The sequence below is a fragment of the Marmota flaviventris genome, chromosome 5, assembly GCF_047511675.1.
Source record: "Marmota flaviventris isolate mMarFla1 chromosome 5, mMarFla1.hap1, whole genome shotgun sequence".
NCBI lineage: Eukaryota > Metazoa > Chordata > Mammalia > Rodentia > Sciuridae > Marmota > Marmota flaviventris.
In genome coordinates this window covers 118406236-118422517 of record NC_092502.1, presented here as the reverse complement: position 1 = coordinate 118422517, position 16282 = coordinate 118406236, and the positions used below count along the sequence as shown (strand labels likewise).

General features: G+C 35.0%; 1 protein-coding gene across 4 annotated transcripts in view; it reads right to left on the bottom strand.

Annotated features, from left to right (window-relative positions):
• Nucleotides 1–590: 590 nt before the first annotated feature.
• The window catches only part of Ercc8 (ERCC excision repair 8, CSA ubiquitin ligase complex subunit), a 61941-nt gene continuing 46249 nt past the window's right edge, over nt 591–16282 (bottom strand). For all 4 annotated transcript variants that reach the window (XM_027938106.3, XM_027938107.3, XM_071612579.1 and 1 more), the window contains one exon: nt 591–14501. In XM_027938106.3, coding sequence (XP_027793907.2) covers nt 14436–14501 — 66 coding nt within the window. In that variant the 3' untranslated portion in view covers nt 591–14435. The remainder of the gene's footprint in view (nt 14502–16282) is intronic.

Below are 16282 nucleotides of genomic sequence, written 5' to 3'. Positions count from 1 at the left end.
GACTGATCTAATTTGAGAATCCTATTAGATATTCAAGTAGGCATGTCAAGTAGGCAGTTGATGAAACAGTCTGAAATTCAAGAGGGAGGCCCAGGCTGGCAATAGACATTTGGGAGTGTCAACTGGATAATATTTAAAGACATGAAAGTGGTTAAGAGGATCAAGAATAAGGAAAAGGAAGAGGTTTGAAAGTTGGGTCCTGGGGGTACATTAACAGTAAATGGTCAGGAATAATGAGGAGAAACAATCAGTGAAACTGGAGGAAAATCAGGAGAGTGATTTTGTCTCAGAAGGTGGATGCTTAAGTGAGTGATGCTGAAATAATGCTGCATAACAAATAACACCAGAGCTCAGTCACCTATAGCCGTATATTTGTTCTCATGCCCACAAGTCTGTGGGTTTGTTCAGGGTTGGTTCAGCTGTTCTGGGCTGTGCTCAACTGAGTGGTCCAGCTTTAGGTTGTAGGTTGAATTTCAGTCTGTTCCATGTGTGCTCTTTTTGGAGCCCAGAATGAAAAGGTAGCATCCAGTTTGGAGATCTAATAGTAAATAGATCACTGAAGTACAAAAGCCAATGTAAAGCCCAGAACATATATTTTAAAATTTTTATTTGTATTTTTTTTTAGTTATACATGATGGTAGAGTGTATTTTGACATATTATACATAAATAGAGTAATACATAGAGTATAACTTCCCATTCTTGTGTTTGTACATATGTGGAATTACACTGGTCATGTATTCATATATGGACATCCCAGAGTATATTGAAGGCCTCTGTTCACATCATGTTGGCTTATCTTCCATTGACTAGAGTAAGTCACCTAGCCACATCCAATATCAGTGGAGTAGGAAATATATTCAGCCCACAGAGGAAGGGTAAATAGAATGAATAATCCAAAATGAACAATAATCCAGACTCTTATCACAACAAGAGACCAAAGTGTTACAAGGTGAAGGAAGTGATCACCTATGTCAAATGTATCAAAAGCAGAGGACTAGAAAGTGACAACTGATTTAACAATATGAAATTCATTGGTTGCCCTTGAGTAGTTCTGGAGAAATGGAGTGAAAACCTGAGTGGAATGAGTTTCAAGAATAAATGGAAAGAGAGAAACTGGAGAAGAGAAGTTTAGATAGTTCTAAGGATTTTTGTGGTAAAAAGCAAAGGAATGAGCTAATGGTAAAAAGGGGAAATAGGGGGGCTGGGGTTGTGGCTCAGTGGTAGTGCAGTCATCTGGCATATGAGGCACTGGGTTCAATCCTCAGCACCATATTTTAAAAAATAAAAGTATTGTGTCCATCTATAACTAAAAAAAAATATTTTTTTAAAAAAGGGGAAAATAGGAAATGGTAAGAAGTAGGAAATAAGAAATTCCTTGTGCCCTCCTCCTTTGTGGGCATTCAAACACTGAGCCACATCCCCTGACCTATTTTGTATTTTATTTAGAGACAGGGTCTCACTTAGTGCTTAGCACCTTGCTTTTGCTGAGGCTGGCTTTGAATTCATTGCCTTAGCCTCCCAAGCTGTTGGGATTACAGGTGTGTGCCACCACGCCCAGCTAAAGATGTGACTTTTATACTATGTTTGTATTTGGGGAAAATTTGGTAGAGAAGGAAAATCTGATGATGTTGAAAAGAGGACAACTTGAGTAGGTGAGAGGGGCTGGATTTAGTGCACAGTTAAGAGAATTTGGCCTTAAATCTAGAAAAACACATTCACTCTTAAGTAACAGGAGGGAACTTAAGAGTTACAGGCACTTACTGGGGGAAGAGGGAGTTTGCATTAATAGCTGTCTTTAGTTAGGTCTAAAACAATGACTTTGTTCATGGTGCAACTACTAATGTTTTCTAAATTTGGCTTTTTTTTTTTTTTTTTTAAGAAATATGATAGCTAAAGTTCCAAACTACCTTAATCTCTTTCATTCCCTCAAAGTCATCTACATATTCCATGCATGATTTCATACTTCATGACACATAAGTCTATCTCAATATACACTGGAATTTTGCATATGGTTACATTTTATATAATTAGTAGCATACTGTATTCTGCAACTTTGTTTTCAATCTTTGTAAAGATTTTTTCCTATGGATACCCATAGTTCTTTTTCATTGATTTAATTACTATCCCGTATTCTATTGCATGACTAAACCATTTATCCATTTTCCTGCTAATGAACAAAATGGAGTTATTTCTAGTTTTATCTTTTTAGAGACAATGAATATAAGTAATAATTTTTTGAATACATATATAAAAATTTCTTGGGTTTATACTTAGAAGTAAAATTGCTCATCATGAAACAGATTGTCCTCTTACAGGGACATTTATTATTTTTCAGCTGCCCTGTATCTGAGTCTTCTTACTCTGTTTGAAGAAGTTCCTATTTATAAGGCAGTGGATGGCAGAACTCATCTCTCATTACAGAAGATACAAATGTGTGCTATTTTCTTTGCCAAACATTTTGGAAGCCAAAGAACATGGTTGTGGCTGAATCCTACTCAGGTAGACAGCCCTCCACTCCCATTCCCCAACCATGATTCTGAAGTTGAAGCTAGTGCCATAAAGAAGTTGTGTTTGCCATGGATCCTTCTTAAAATAGACCATGTAATATGCCATAAAGCAACTCTTAGCAAATACAAAAAAGTAGAGATACTACCATGCATTTTATCAGACCATAATGGAATTAAACTAGATATCAATGACAAAATAAAAAATAAAAATTTCTCCAACACCTGGAGACCAAAAAATATGCTACTGAATGAACAATGGGTTGCAGAAGACATCAAGGAGGAGATTAAAAGATTCTTAGAGGTAAATGAGAACATAGACACAACATATCAAAATCTCTGGGACACTATAAAGCAGTACTAAGAGGAAAGTTCATTGCATGGATTTCATTCCTTAAAAGAAGAAAAAGTCAACAAATAAATGACCTCACATTACATCTCAAAGCCCTAGAAAAAGAAGAACAAATCAGCAGCAAAAGCAGAAGAAGGCAAGAAATAATTAAAATTAGAGCTGAAATCAATGAAATCGAAACAATTGAAAAAATTGACAAAACAAAAAGTTGGTTCTTTGAAAAAATAAATAAAATTGATAGACCCTTAGCTATGCTAACAAAGAGAAGGAGAGAGAAAACTCAAATTATCAGAATACATGATGTAAAAGGTAGAACAGACAACAGACACTATAGAAATACAGAGGAAAAATAGAAATTATTTTGAAAATTTATACTCCAATAAAATAGAAGACATTGAAGACATCAAAAGATTTCTTAAGGGCTGGGGATGTGGCTCAAGCGGTAGCGCGCTCGCCTGGCATGCGTGCGGCCCAGGTTCGATCCTCAACACCACATACAAATGAAGATGTTGTGTCCGCCAAAAACTAAAAAATAAATATTAAAATTAAAAAAAAAAGAAAAGATTTCTTAAGTCATATGATTTGCCCATATTGAATCAGGAAGATATACAAAATTTAAACAGACCAATATCAAGTGAGGAAATAGAAGACACCATCAGAAGGTTACCAACCAAGAAAAGCCCAGGACCGGATGGATACACAACAGAGTTCTATAAGAAAGACCTTTAAAGAAGAACTAATACTAATACTCTTCAATTTATTTCAGGAATAGAAAAAGAGGGAGCACTTCCAAATTCATTCTGAGGCCTATATCACCCTGATCCCAAACCAGGCAAAGACACATCAAAGAAAGAAAATTTTAGACCAATATTTCTTATGAACATAGATGTAGAAATTCTCAATAAAATTCTGGTAAATCGAATACAAAAACATATCAAAAAAGATTGTGCACCATGATGAAGTGGGATTCATCCCAGGGATGCAAGGTTGGTTCAACATACAGAAATCAATAAATGTAATTCATCACATCAATAGACTTTCAGAATCCTATGATCGGGGCTGGGATGTGGCTCAAGTGGTAGCGCATTCGCCTGGCATGCATGCGGCCTAGGTTGGATCCTCAGCACCACATACAAACAAAGATGTTGTGTCCGCTGAAATAACAAATAAATATTAAAAAAAAAAACTGTCTCTCTCTCTCTTGAAAAAAAAAGAATCCTATGATCATCTCAATGGATGCAGAAAAAGCATTTGACAAAATACAGCACCTTTACATGTTGAAAACACTAGAAAAACTAGGGATAACAGGAACATGTCTCAACATCATAAAGGCTATCTATGCTAAGCCTCGGGCAAATACCATTCTAAATGGAGAAAAATTAAAGGCATTCCCTCTAAAAACTGGAACAAGACAGGGATGCCCTCTTTCACCACTTCTATTCAACATAGTTCTTGAAACACTGGCCAGAGCAATTATATTAAAGGGATATGTATAGGAAAAGAAGAACTTAAATTAGCACTATTCACTGATTATATGATTCTATACCTAGAAGACCCAAAAAGCTCCACCAGAAAACTTCTAGAACTAGTAAATAAATTCAACAAAGTAGCAGGATATAAAATCAAAACCCATAAATCAAAGGCATTTCTGTATATCGGTGACAAATCCTCTGAGAAGGAAATGAGGAAAACTATCCCATTTACAGTAACCTCAAAAAAAAAAAAAAAAAAACCTTGGGAATCAACTTAACAAAAGAGGTGGAAGATCTATACAGTGAAAACTACAGAACCCTAAAGAAAGAAATTAAAGAAGACCTTAGAAGACGGAAAGATCTACCTTGCTCTTGGATAGGCATAATTAATATTATCAAAATGACTATACTTCCAAAAGCACTGTACAGATTTAATGCAATTCTGATCAAATTCCCAAAGTCATTCCTCATAAAAATAGAAAAAGCAATCATGAAATTCATCTGGAAAAATAAGAGACCCAGAATAGCTAAAGCAATCTTTAGCAAGAAGAGTGAAGCAGGTTGCATTGCTATACCAGATCTTTATACTACAGAACAATAGTAACAAAAACAGCATGGTATTGGCACCAAAACAGACTGGTAGACCAATGGTACAGAATAGAGGACATGGAGACTAACCCACAAAATTACAATCATCTTATATTAGGCAAAGGAGCAAAAAACATGCATTGGAGAAAAGATAGCATCTTCAACAAATGATGACGGGAAAACTGGAAATCCATATGCAACAAAATGAAATTAAATTCCCTATCTCTCACCATGCACAAAACTCAACTCAAAGTGGGTCAAGGGCCTAGGAATTAAACCAGAGACTCTGTGTCTAATAGAGGAAAAGTAGTCCCTAATTGTCATCATGTGGGATTAAGCCCCAATTTCCTTAATAAGACTCCTATAGCACAAGAATTAAAACCAAGAATCAATAAATGAGATGGATTCAAACTAAAAAGTTTCTTCTCAGCAAAAGAAATAATCTGTGAGGTGAACAGAGAGCCTACATCCTGGGAGCAAATTTTTACCCCTCACACATCAGATAGAACACAAACCCCAGGGTATATAAAGAACTCAAAATGCTAAGCACAAACAAAACAACAACAACAAAAAACCCAGCAAATAACCCAATCAATAAATGGGCCAGGGACCTGAACAGACACTTCTCAGAAGAGGATATACAATCAATCAACAAATATATTAAAAAATGTTCATCATCTCTAGCAATTAGAGAAATGCAAATCAAAACTACTCTAAGATATCATCTCACTCCAGTCAGAATGGCAGCTATTATGAAGACAAACAACAGTAAGTGTTGGAGAGGATGGCGGGGTGGGGAAGGTACACTCATATACTGCTGGTGGGCTGCAAATTGGAGCCAATATGGAAAGCAGTATGGAGATTCCTTGGAAATCTGGGAATGGAACCACCATTTGACCCAGCTATGACTCTACTCGGACTATATCCAAAGGACTTAAAAACAGCATACTACAGGGACACAGCTACCTTAATGTTTATAGCAGCACAATTCACAATAGTTAAACTTTGGAGCCAACCTAGATGCCCTTCAGTAGATGAATGGATAAAAAAAATGTGGCATATATACACAATGTAATTTTACTCAGCAATAAAAGAGAATAAAATCATGGTATTTGCAGGTAAAGGATGGCATTGGAGAAAATAATGCTAAGTGAAATTAGCCAATCCCCAAAAACCAAATGCTGAATGTATTCTATGATATAAGGAGGCTAGTTCATAGTGGGGTAGGGAGGGGGAGCATGGGAGGAATAGATGAACTCTAGATAGGGCAGAGGGGTGGAAGGGAAAAGGAGGGTGTAGGGGGTTAGTAAGGATGGTGGAATGTGATAAACATCATTATCCAAAGTACACGTATGAAGACATGAATTGGAGTCAACATACTTTATACACAACCAGAGGTATGAAAAATTGTGCTATATATGTGTAATAAGAATTGTAATGCATTCCACTGTCATTTATTTTTTTAAAAAATCAATTAAAAAAGAGAGAAAAAAAGTTGTGTTTTCCTGTGGTGGAGATGGCTCCCCAGACTAGTTTAGTGGCATTAAAGCTTGCTCTGGTTTGTCAACACAGAGTCCATTTTCTCCTATGTTCCCAAGGTTGTTACCCAGTCCTTCTGGAGATTCTGTAATCATCTTAATATTTTTTTCACTAAGCTCCTTTTCTGTTTAAAAACAACCAACCAGAGTTATTTTCTACTGCTTATGACTAAGGCCCCAGACTCGGCTTGGATACTACAACAAAATGCCATATACTAGGTGACTTAAACAATACACATTTATTTTCTTATAGTTCTGGGGGCTGGAATTCCAAGGTTAGGTTGCTTCCAAGGTCAAATTTTGGTTAGAACACTTTTCTTGGCTTGCAGATAGCTGTTTTCTCACTGTGTCTTCCCATGGCCCTTTATTCTTCTTCTTATGTCTCTGCATTTGGCAAGAAGTGAGGTTTACTTTCCTGACCTAATCTAAGCCTAATTATCTCTAAAAGGCCCACCAAAAGTCATTTGTATTTGCAGTTCAGTAAACTAAATGAATTTGCGGAGGACTGATATTTAGTCCAAAACACTAACTGCCTTGCTTTCTTAATAATATCAGTTTACACTTCCACTACAATATATACTAGCCCATATTTCCATAAATCCTTGACATTTGATGTTTTCAGACTTTGTAGATTCTCTGATATACAGATCTTTAGTGCATCTGAACTGTTTTAAAATTATTGTTTTTAGCTGAAAATGGTGACACAGGCCTCTATAATCCTAGAAACTCTGGAGGTTGAGACAGGAGGACCCCAAGTTTGAGGCCAGCCCAGTCTCATAATTTAAAAATAATAGTAAAAATTAAAAAGGGGAGGAGCTGGGGATGTAGCTCAGTGGTAAAGTGCTCCTGGGTTAAATCCCCTCTGTGTGTGTGTGTGTGTGGGAGTGGGGGTATATATAGTTTTTAAACAGGTAATATATGCACATGCCTTTCATATAAAAATGTATATAGTGAAAAATTCCCCTTTCTGTCTTTTGTCCTATCAGGCCTTTCCAGTATCCTTCCAGAGTTTTCTGTAATACATATATAAAACAACATATTCTGCTAGTCTCTCTCTTTCTCTTTTTTTCATACAAATAGAATATGTATGGCTCATGGCACATGCCTATACTCCCAGAAACCCTTGAGACTGAGACAGGAGAATCACAAGTTTGAGGCCAGCCTGAGCAATTTAGTGAGACCCTGACTCAAAAAATAAAAAAAGTTCTGGGGATGTAGCTCAGTGATAAAGTGCCCCTGGGTTCACACCCTAGTACCAAATAAAATAAAATGAAACAAACAAACAAACAAAACTCCCAAACAAATACTATAATACTTTACATATTGTCCATATTCCTCGCTTTTTCCCCCACTAAATATATCTTAGAGGTACTTTCATAAAACTATATTTATTCATCTTTTATGTCTATATTGTATAAATCTGCCATATTATTTAATCAGTTCCCTGTTGGTAAATATTTACATTACAGTCTTTTGATGTTAAAAACAATAGCTAAAACAGGCATCGAAGGGCCAGGTACTTTTGTAAATACTGCTTACAAAGATTAACTCATTTAATTCTCCCTCCAACTCAAAGAGGTGGATGATATTTTTGCCTCCATTTTGCTGATAAAGGAATTGAGGCACAGATGATTTTATAATTTACCCAAGGACACAATGCTAGCATTAGAATTGGGATTGAAAACCAGGCTATTAGATTCTAGTATTCAAACTCTTAACTAGACACAGTGCTACAATGAATTACTTTGCACACTGATATCTGTTTGTTCACAGGATATTTGTGATTTTTTGATAGCTATTGCAAAAAAGTGCCTTCCATATAGAGTTGCATTAATTTACACTCTGCCAACAATATTCAAAAGTGTCATTTTCCCCCAAAGCCTTACCAACACAGTGTGTTATCAAGTGTTTGGATGTTTGTCATCTTAATAAATACAGAATGTTTCAGTAGCTTCCATTTGCATTCACCTTAAAGTAAATGAGACTGAACATCTGTCCTGTATGCTTTTTTCCACATTTTATTGGTGCATTATAATAAAACATAATGGTGAGATTAGTTGCTGTCTTGTATGTTAAAAAGTCATTTGTATTTGCATTTCAGTAAACTATTTCTATCCTCTGTTTATTTTCTGTCAAATTCTGAGAGGCCTCAATGAAGGTCATAGGGGAGTTAGCCCTTTGCTGTGATGAGTTTCAGGTGTCCCTCCTCTTTCAAAAAAAAAGAAAGAAAAATTCCATTATGGTTAAAAAAGCAATTAAAAAAAAAAGATCCCCAGGCAAGTGCTTCTGTGTCTAAGCTCTTGAATTCATTCCTTTCTCTATTTTTCTTGTCTTGAGTTTCCATTCTCTTTTACTATTCTATGAACAGTTTATTAATTTATTCATTTAATTAAAATAATTTACTACTAGGGATTGAACCCAGTGGCTCTTTAACACTGAGTTACATCCCCAGCCCTTTTTATTTTTTGAGACAGGGTCTCACTAAATTGCTGAGACTGGCTTTGAACTTGTGATCCTCTTACCTCAGCTTCCCAAGTTGTTGAGATCACAGGTGTGCACCAGCATGCCCAGCTTCTACCTACTTTTTCTTTCTTTTTGATTTTTTGATGTTACAGTCCTGGGGATGAAACTCAGGATGTCGCACATTCTAAGCAAGTGCTGTACCGCTGAGCTATAGCATAAGGCCTTCTACATACAATTTTTCTACAAACCAGTTTTATTTCCTTTTTTCTACATAAAACTAAGGTAGAATTTTGATTTTAATTGCCTTAAAGTTATCTAAGAGCTGGGCATGCCTGGGAACATGCCTGTAATACCAGTGACGCAGGAGGATCAGAAGTTTGAGGCCAGCCTCAGCAACTGAGCAAGACCGTGTCTCAAAATAAAAAATAAAAAGGGCCAGGGATTGGGCTGGGGTTGTGGCTCAGCAGCAGAACACTCACCTAGCATGTACGCACCCTGGGTTCGATCCTCAGCACCACACAAAAATAAATAAAGGTACTGTGTTCAACTATAGCTAAAACAAAAAAGGGCCAGGGATGTGGCTTGGTGATTAACTGCCTCTGAGTTCCATCCTCAGTACCAAAAAAATAAATAATAATAATAATAACATAAAGTCATCTAGGGATAATTTGCCACTTTTTTATAATAAACACATTACTTCTATATTTATGTATATTGTCTTCTTCAATAAAATTTAAATTTTCTCCGTATATTTCTCATATTTTATTAGGCTTATTCTTAGGAACCTCATAATTATTTCTACTGCTATCAATTGTATATGTATTTTTAAGGTTACATTTTATAATTACAAATATTAAAATGTTTCTAATTTTTGTGTAGTGTATCCTTTGTCTTTACTGAACTCTCCTTTTAGCAGTTATGTCTTGAGTTTGATTTCTCTTGAGATGATGGTAACCCTGTGAATAATTACCATTTTATTTCTTTTTAATAGTTTCCATTCTTTGAGAGAAGACTGAGTCCTTACCACCTACTTCTTACTCTATGTCCGTCTCTTATGGATTTAATTTTGTCACTGATTCTCAAACTTTAGTCAGAATCACTGGGATGTTAAAACGAGGGCTCCTGGAAATATATTTTCAAAGATGCTGACTTGGTAGGTTTGGAGTGAGCCAAGGAATTTGTATCTTAACATATCCAATATAATTCCTTTTAAAAAAATGTGTTCTTTTTAGATATACATGACAATAGAGTATATTTTGGCATGTTATATACATAGAGTACAACTTTATTCTAATTAGGATGCTATTCCTGTGGGTGTATATCCAATATAATTCTGATGTAGTTGTTGAGGGAACTGCACTTTGGAAAACATCTTAGATGTAACCTGTATGTTCTGATATTTATCATTGACTATCCAACTAAATTATAAACCCTTGTGGACAATTTTTCTTTTATGTTGTTGTTTGGTTTTTGAGGGGGTTACTGTGGATTTAACCCAGGGCTACTTTACCACTGAGCCACATTCCCAGACCTTTTTATTTGAGACAGGATCTTACTAAATTGCTTAGGACCTTGTTAAATTGCTGAGGCTTTTCTAGTCTTCTATACTTGTATCACTTAATAGGAATAACTGAGTACTAATATATTACTGAACAGTAATTAAATATTTTTAAGTTAAAACTATGCAACCCTTATTTCAACATATAATTTCCATTTTGAGGCAGTAATTTATCTTTGAAAGATAATTTGGACTAGTCTGTTGATATAAACTTTTTCTATCACTGTCTTATTCAAATTTTAAAATAAGATAGCTAAAGGTTTTTGTTTTCTGGTGTCTCATCAATAGTGAACTCTATATACTTTTTTCTTCCTTAATGAAAAGTCATCATTTTAAAGTTATTTGTATTCTCATAATTGGTATAATTTAAGGGTTTGTTTTCAAAGCTTTCTCTATTTTTTTTTAATCTAGTTTAATGGAACCTTTTAGTATAACCAATGCAAAAGGAAAGCTTAACTTGAAGCAAACAGTTTTTTCTCTATTAATGTTTTTTAAATCAATTATAAAGTAAAGGCTTGGTATCAAGAGAGGTCAAAACTTTCAATGACGCTACTTTTAGGTTTGCTGATTAACAGGTTTAGGGCTATGTCAATACAACATGTACATTTATTATTTCTATGTTTTTGAAAACTAAGTGTTTCATAGTTGTAGCATGAACAACTTTAGTTAAAACTAGGGTCAAGTTGAGATGAAGTAAAAAAAACTGGCATGAGTATTCTTTGACATACAACAGGATAGAAATACTTTATGTGACTAAAAGATGCATACTGTTAGTAAGACAGTGTGGAAGAAAAATATGTAAAATGTTCAAGACACTGCAGACGAGTTTTAAGCAAATACTGCTTTCATGATAGGTTCCTTGATATCTACTGTGAATAGGCCTTGGAAAACATCAACTGAACAAATACTATTTAAAGTTTCAAGTAGAAGCTTCTGTAGACCTCCCATATTTCTCTATAAGTGCTTTTAAAAAAAAAAATAAGTGTTTAGGGTAGAGAAGGGAACAAAACAATAATTGAAGTCTCTCCTGATGACCAGTCAAGCCCAAATTATGACTTTTAAAATCAAGCATAAACATTCAAGTAAAGAACAGAAATAACAAAACAAGTACTCACTGAGCACCTATTATATGTGGGGTACTCTAGTCACAACAATAATACCACAAAAGACAAGCAGGAAGGAAAAGAGTATAAAAGGTTAATGTAGATGTTACATGTAATTATTATAGAGGAGGAAGAAAAGGAAGAGGAAGAAGAGGCAGAAAAAAAAATGGAGAGGAGGATGATAACAATGACAACTACAAGGAGAAGCAATTTAATCAGACAAGTATTAGAAGAAAATAGCCTAAGCCAAGAAACAGTTTGAGCCTTTAGACTGAAAGATGAAAGAGCTCAGTAGTCCAAGAAGTGATGGGAGGTGGGAAGAGGGAGGGAGGGAGAGGGATAAAGGATCAGATATTCTGACAAAATTGAAGGATTGTAAGAATAAGGAAAAAAAAAAAAAAACCTCACATTTTACAAGCTTCCACTATAAAGAATGAGTTCCCTACAAAGGGGGAAATAAATAAATAAAACTGGCTTTGGGATTCTCATCTGCAACATGAGAAGTTAGAAGAAAGAGTACACAATATTTATAAACTAAGGAGAGAAAAGGACTACAACCCAAGAATCCTACACATAGCAAAAGTACCATTTCCTCTACCAGAGGAAAAGATAATATTCAGTAAGTAAACTGTACTGCCCAAATAGACCACCTATGGTAGATACCTTTTCTCTACTGTGACAAATATTAGAGAAAAGCAACTTGAAGGAAGAAAGATTTATTTTGGTTCACAGTTTCAGAGATCTGTCTATGGTAAGATGGTTCTGCTGCTTTGGGACTAAGGTGAGGCAGAACATCATAGTGGGAGAGTGTAGGAGATGAAAGCTGATGCTGACCAGCCAGGAAGCACAAAGAAGTGGGAATAAAGGGATAAGATATACTCCTTAAGGACATGACCCCTGGGATCTTCTTTCCTCAATGAGGTGCCATCATCTAAAGTTTTTATTCCTTCCATCAAATATGAATCAGTGGCTTAATCACAGATGAGGCCAGAGCCCTCACAATCCAATCAATTCTCAAAATCCCCACCTGTGAACATTGCTGCGCCAGGGACCAAGCCTTCAACACATGAGTCTTTGGGGGACAGTTTATACCCAAACCACAACACCACCTAAGGAAAATATGGTGCAGTTCATAATCTATACTGTTCTCAAGAATGATTGGAAAAAAACTGTGGCATAATCACAAGATGGAACATTATGCAGTTAGTAACAAGAATGGCTTCTTTATACAAAGATGGCATGGAGGGATGTATAAGAGTTGTATCTAAAAAAAAAGAAAAAGAACTATGTCTATCTCATTTTTATAAAATTAAAAATACAAACCCACATTTCTCTTTAGGTCTATATAAGATTGTAATATGAAAGAACACACACCAGGTTAATAACCTGGATTGTGGCAAGAGCGGTAAGAGATGAAGAAAGAAGTACTCTAGTTAGAAGAAAGGAGTTTCTATGATAACACTGGCATGCTGAACATCCGACTATGTAAAACTGTGTCATAGAGAGATGCATGGAGAATAGCTATCAAAATGTTAGTGATGGTTACCTTAGAGTATTGATTCTAGGTGGCCATTACGTTCTTTCTTTCTTTTTTTGTTGTTGTCAATGAATCTTTATTTTATTAATATGTGGTGTTGAGAATCAAACCCAGTGCCTCGAAAGTACTTTACCACTGAGCTACAACCCCCAGGCCCCCATTACATTCTTTTTTAAGTTTTTATGTTGTCTGAATTATTTACAATGAATACATATATTTAGATAACTAGAAAGAAGCAATACAATTCTTTACAGTTTAGAAGACTTATTTTTTCTTAAAATTAAAAAAAAAAATCCTATTTTAATACCTTTCTCAAAGGTCAAAAGCATCCCCATCAGGAGGGGAAAAAAGTGAGAGTAGAATACTCTGGGTTTCAGAAAACTCTTGTATGGAAAATATTTGACCAGAAAGGTCTGACATGAGGTCTAACAGTTATATACTTTAAAAACTCAACACACTGAAAAATAAGCATGAACTTAGTATCCAAGTTCACAAAAACCTCTTTTTCTAGTCTCCTGCTGGTTAAAGAATCAGGAAGAAAGAAAATATAAGATTAGCTTCATAGAGGCTGGGGATGCTCACTGATAAAGTACTTAACCAACATGTGTGAGTCCTTGGGTTTAATCCCCAGCAATTTTTTTTTTTTTTAAATAAAAGTTAGCTTCATAATAATATCATTTGTGGGTTGACACAGGAAAAAGGGAGAATAAAATAGAAATTTTATGATAACATTTTATGTTTAAGCCAGATTCCCTCCTGGGACATTTTTTGCTTGGATGAATGAGGCAGGACATGGTAAATCTTAGCTAGTTTCATAGAAAGGAGTTTAAGCTTGAGCGTACAAGCTGCTTCTGACTTCAAGCAAACATGAGATGTCACCAGTTAAAAGCCTCCTGTGATGTACTGTTTGGATGGCAGGAGATAATAAGTCCAAAACTGTTTAACATAAAGCTAGATGATCCACAGTTAAATAAAATCATAGCAAAATATGAATATATCAATAAGAAAGAATTTTACACAGGTTTGACAATCTGTTACAATCTCACCTCAGATACAACTTCTGCTATTGTATTGTAGCAACAGTGGCTGCTCCTGGCCACAGCAACTGAGATTAAATAGCCAAATTCTGATTAAATAAACGGGTATGGAAGACTGTTTCAGGACTTTATACAAATAGTAACCTCATTTTAAAAAATGAGGAAAAACTATCATCCAAATTTGAAGCTAATTTAATTGTCAGTAACTGAACAGTTAAAAAAAATCTCACACAAACAGTGCTGTTTCAAAAGTTTCATCAGTAGAGACAAAAAGGTTGATATTCATCCTTCCTCATCACTGCTCCAGGCATCTTCAAAAGCTGGATTTAACTGCGATTTGGTTGTAGTCTAAACAAAGAAAAAGAAAGAGGAAGATATTGTTTTTTCCACTGCATAATTTTAGGCTCAGATGAACAGCAATTAGATTATTTTGAAAGAAACTGTATAATTGCTAATTTCAAAACAAAAGTAATATATGAAATGCCCCCCAATACAATAAGATAATGTAACTCCATTTAAAACAGATATATCAGCCAGGTGTGGTGCTTCATGCCTGTAATTCCAGCAGCTCGGAAAGCTGAGGCAGGAGGATCACTTGTTCAAAGCCATCCTCAGTAAAAGTGAGGCCCTGTCTCTAAATAAAATACAAAATAGGGCTGAGGATGTGGTCCAGTGGTTGAGTGCCCCTGAGTTCAATCCCCAGTACCCGCCCCCTAAAAAACAGATATATGGGACATTATCCAAATAATCTGAATTTCTCTGAAAGTGATCACCTCCAAATACATATATATATATATAATGCTTTTATTCAAGGTATTTCTGCAACTCTTAAGAATTATCTGCAGAAAGTTGAACAGTTTAACTTGACATTACTATATATTAATACTGCCAACTTTTTACTGTTTGGATGGGCTTGACATTCATAAATAAACAAACATCCACATATGAGGAATAAGCTGTTCATCAAGCTGAACAATACCATTTTTAGTCCAAAGGTTATTAAATGGTGAGGTTTGTTTATTTGTATATGGTTAGAAGCACATGCAACATTCATCAAAAATGGTAACATGTCTGTAATTAACACATAGGATTTCCTGGAAGATTTCTCTAAAGAGTAACAAGCATTTGAAAAGTCTTTACTTAAAATAACAAGAAAACATTACAGTGTTCTCATAAGTTCAGTGCCATACCTAATAAAGGTAATCAGCATCTTGAGAAATTTTAATTATCTGTGAATTATCAAATCAATTCCTTTGTTTGGGAAACTAGAGTGGCTATCTAGCAAATAACTAGAAGACTTTTAAGTTTTTTGTTTTTTTTTAAGTTTCTTGGCATATGAGTCAGATCTGCTGCTTATTCTGCAGCTTTTACATTTGCTATGGTTTGTTCAGATCCAAATTCCAATAACATATTAGTGCCAAGAGTACTGTTAATTTAACAACTTATGTTTGGTGAACAAGACGACTTAGAATCTTATAATGAAAAGAATAGAAAAAGCCAATAGTCCAAGTAAATTTCCAGGATGGCTGGAAAGCAATATATTAACTTAGGTATTCTTTTTAGTTGTTACAGCGATCAGACTGCATTGCTAACCCTATTTTGCTATGGTAAACAAAAGAACACTAGAAATACATTTTATTACTAAAACAATCACAAATAAGATGTCATACTTGCAGTTAAAAGCTCCAATAAAAATGTAGATGGACTTAGTACACATTACCATTTGAGATTCCCAAAGAGTAATATGTATATTAAATCCACCCACATTTTTATTACATGTTTTATTACGTATTTTATTTTACTACAACTTCATGTGTAACCACCTTCAATTTCTTCAGTTTTCTCTACAACATCTCCTCCTAGTGGACATCCAATCTATGCTTGAACATAGTCATCTCTATCTCACCAGGTTGGTTGATGTACTTGACAGAGTAGTGAGTGCTATGGGAATGAAGAAAGGGGCATCTACTCTAGAGTCCAAATAATGGAAAGGAGAAATGAGTCCAAAATAAACATTTGTCAGGATTATATCTTGATAACTTTCAAATTTCTGAGTGATAATTACTAGAAAATTTCAGGGTTTCTGTGTCAGTAAGTATTATGTATCTACATAAGATAGACGTGAAACA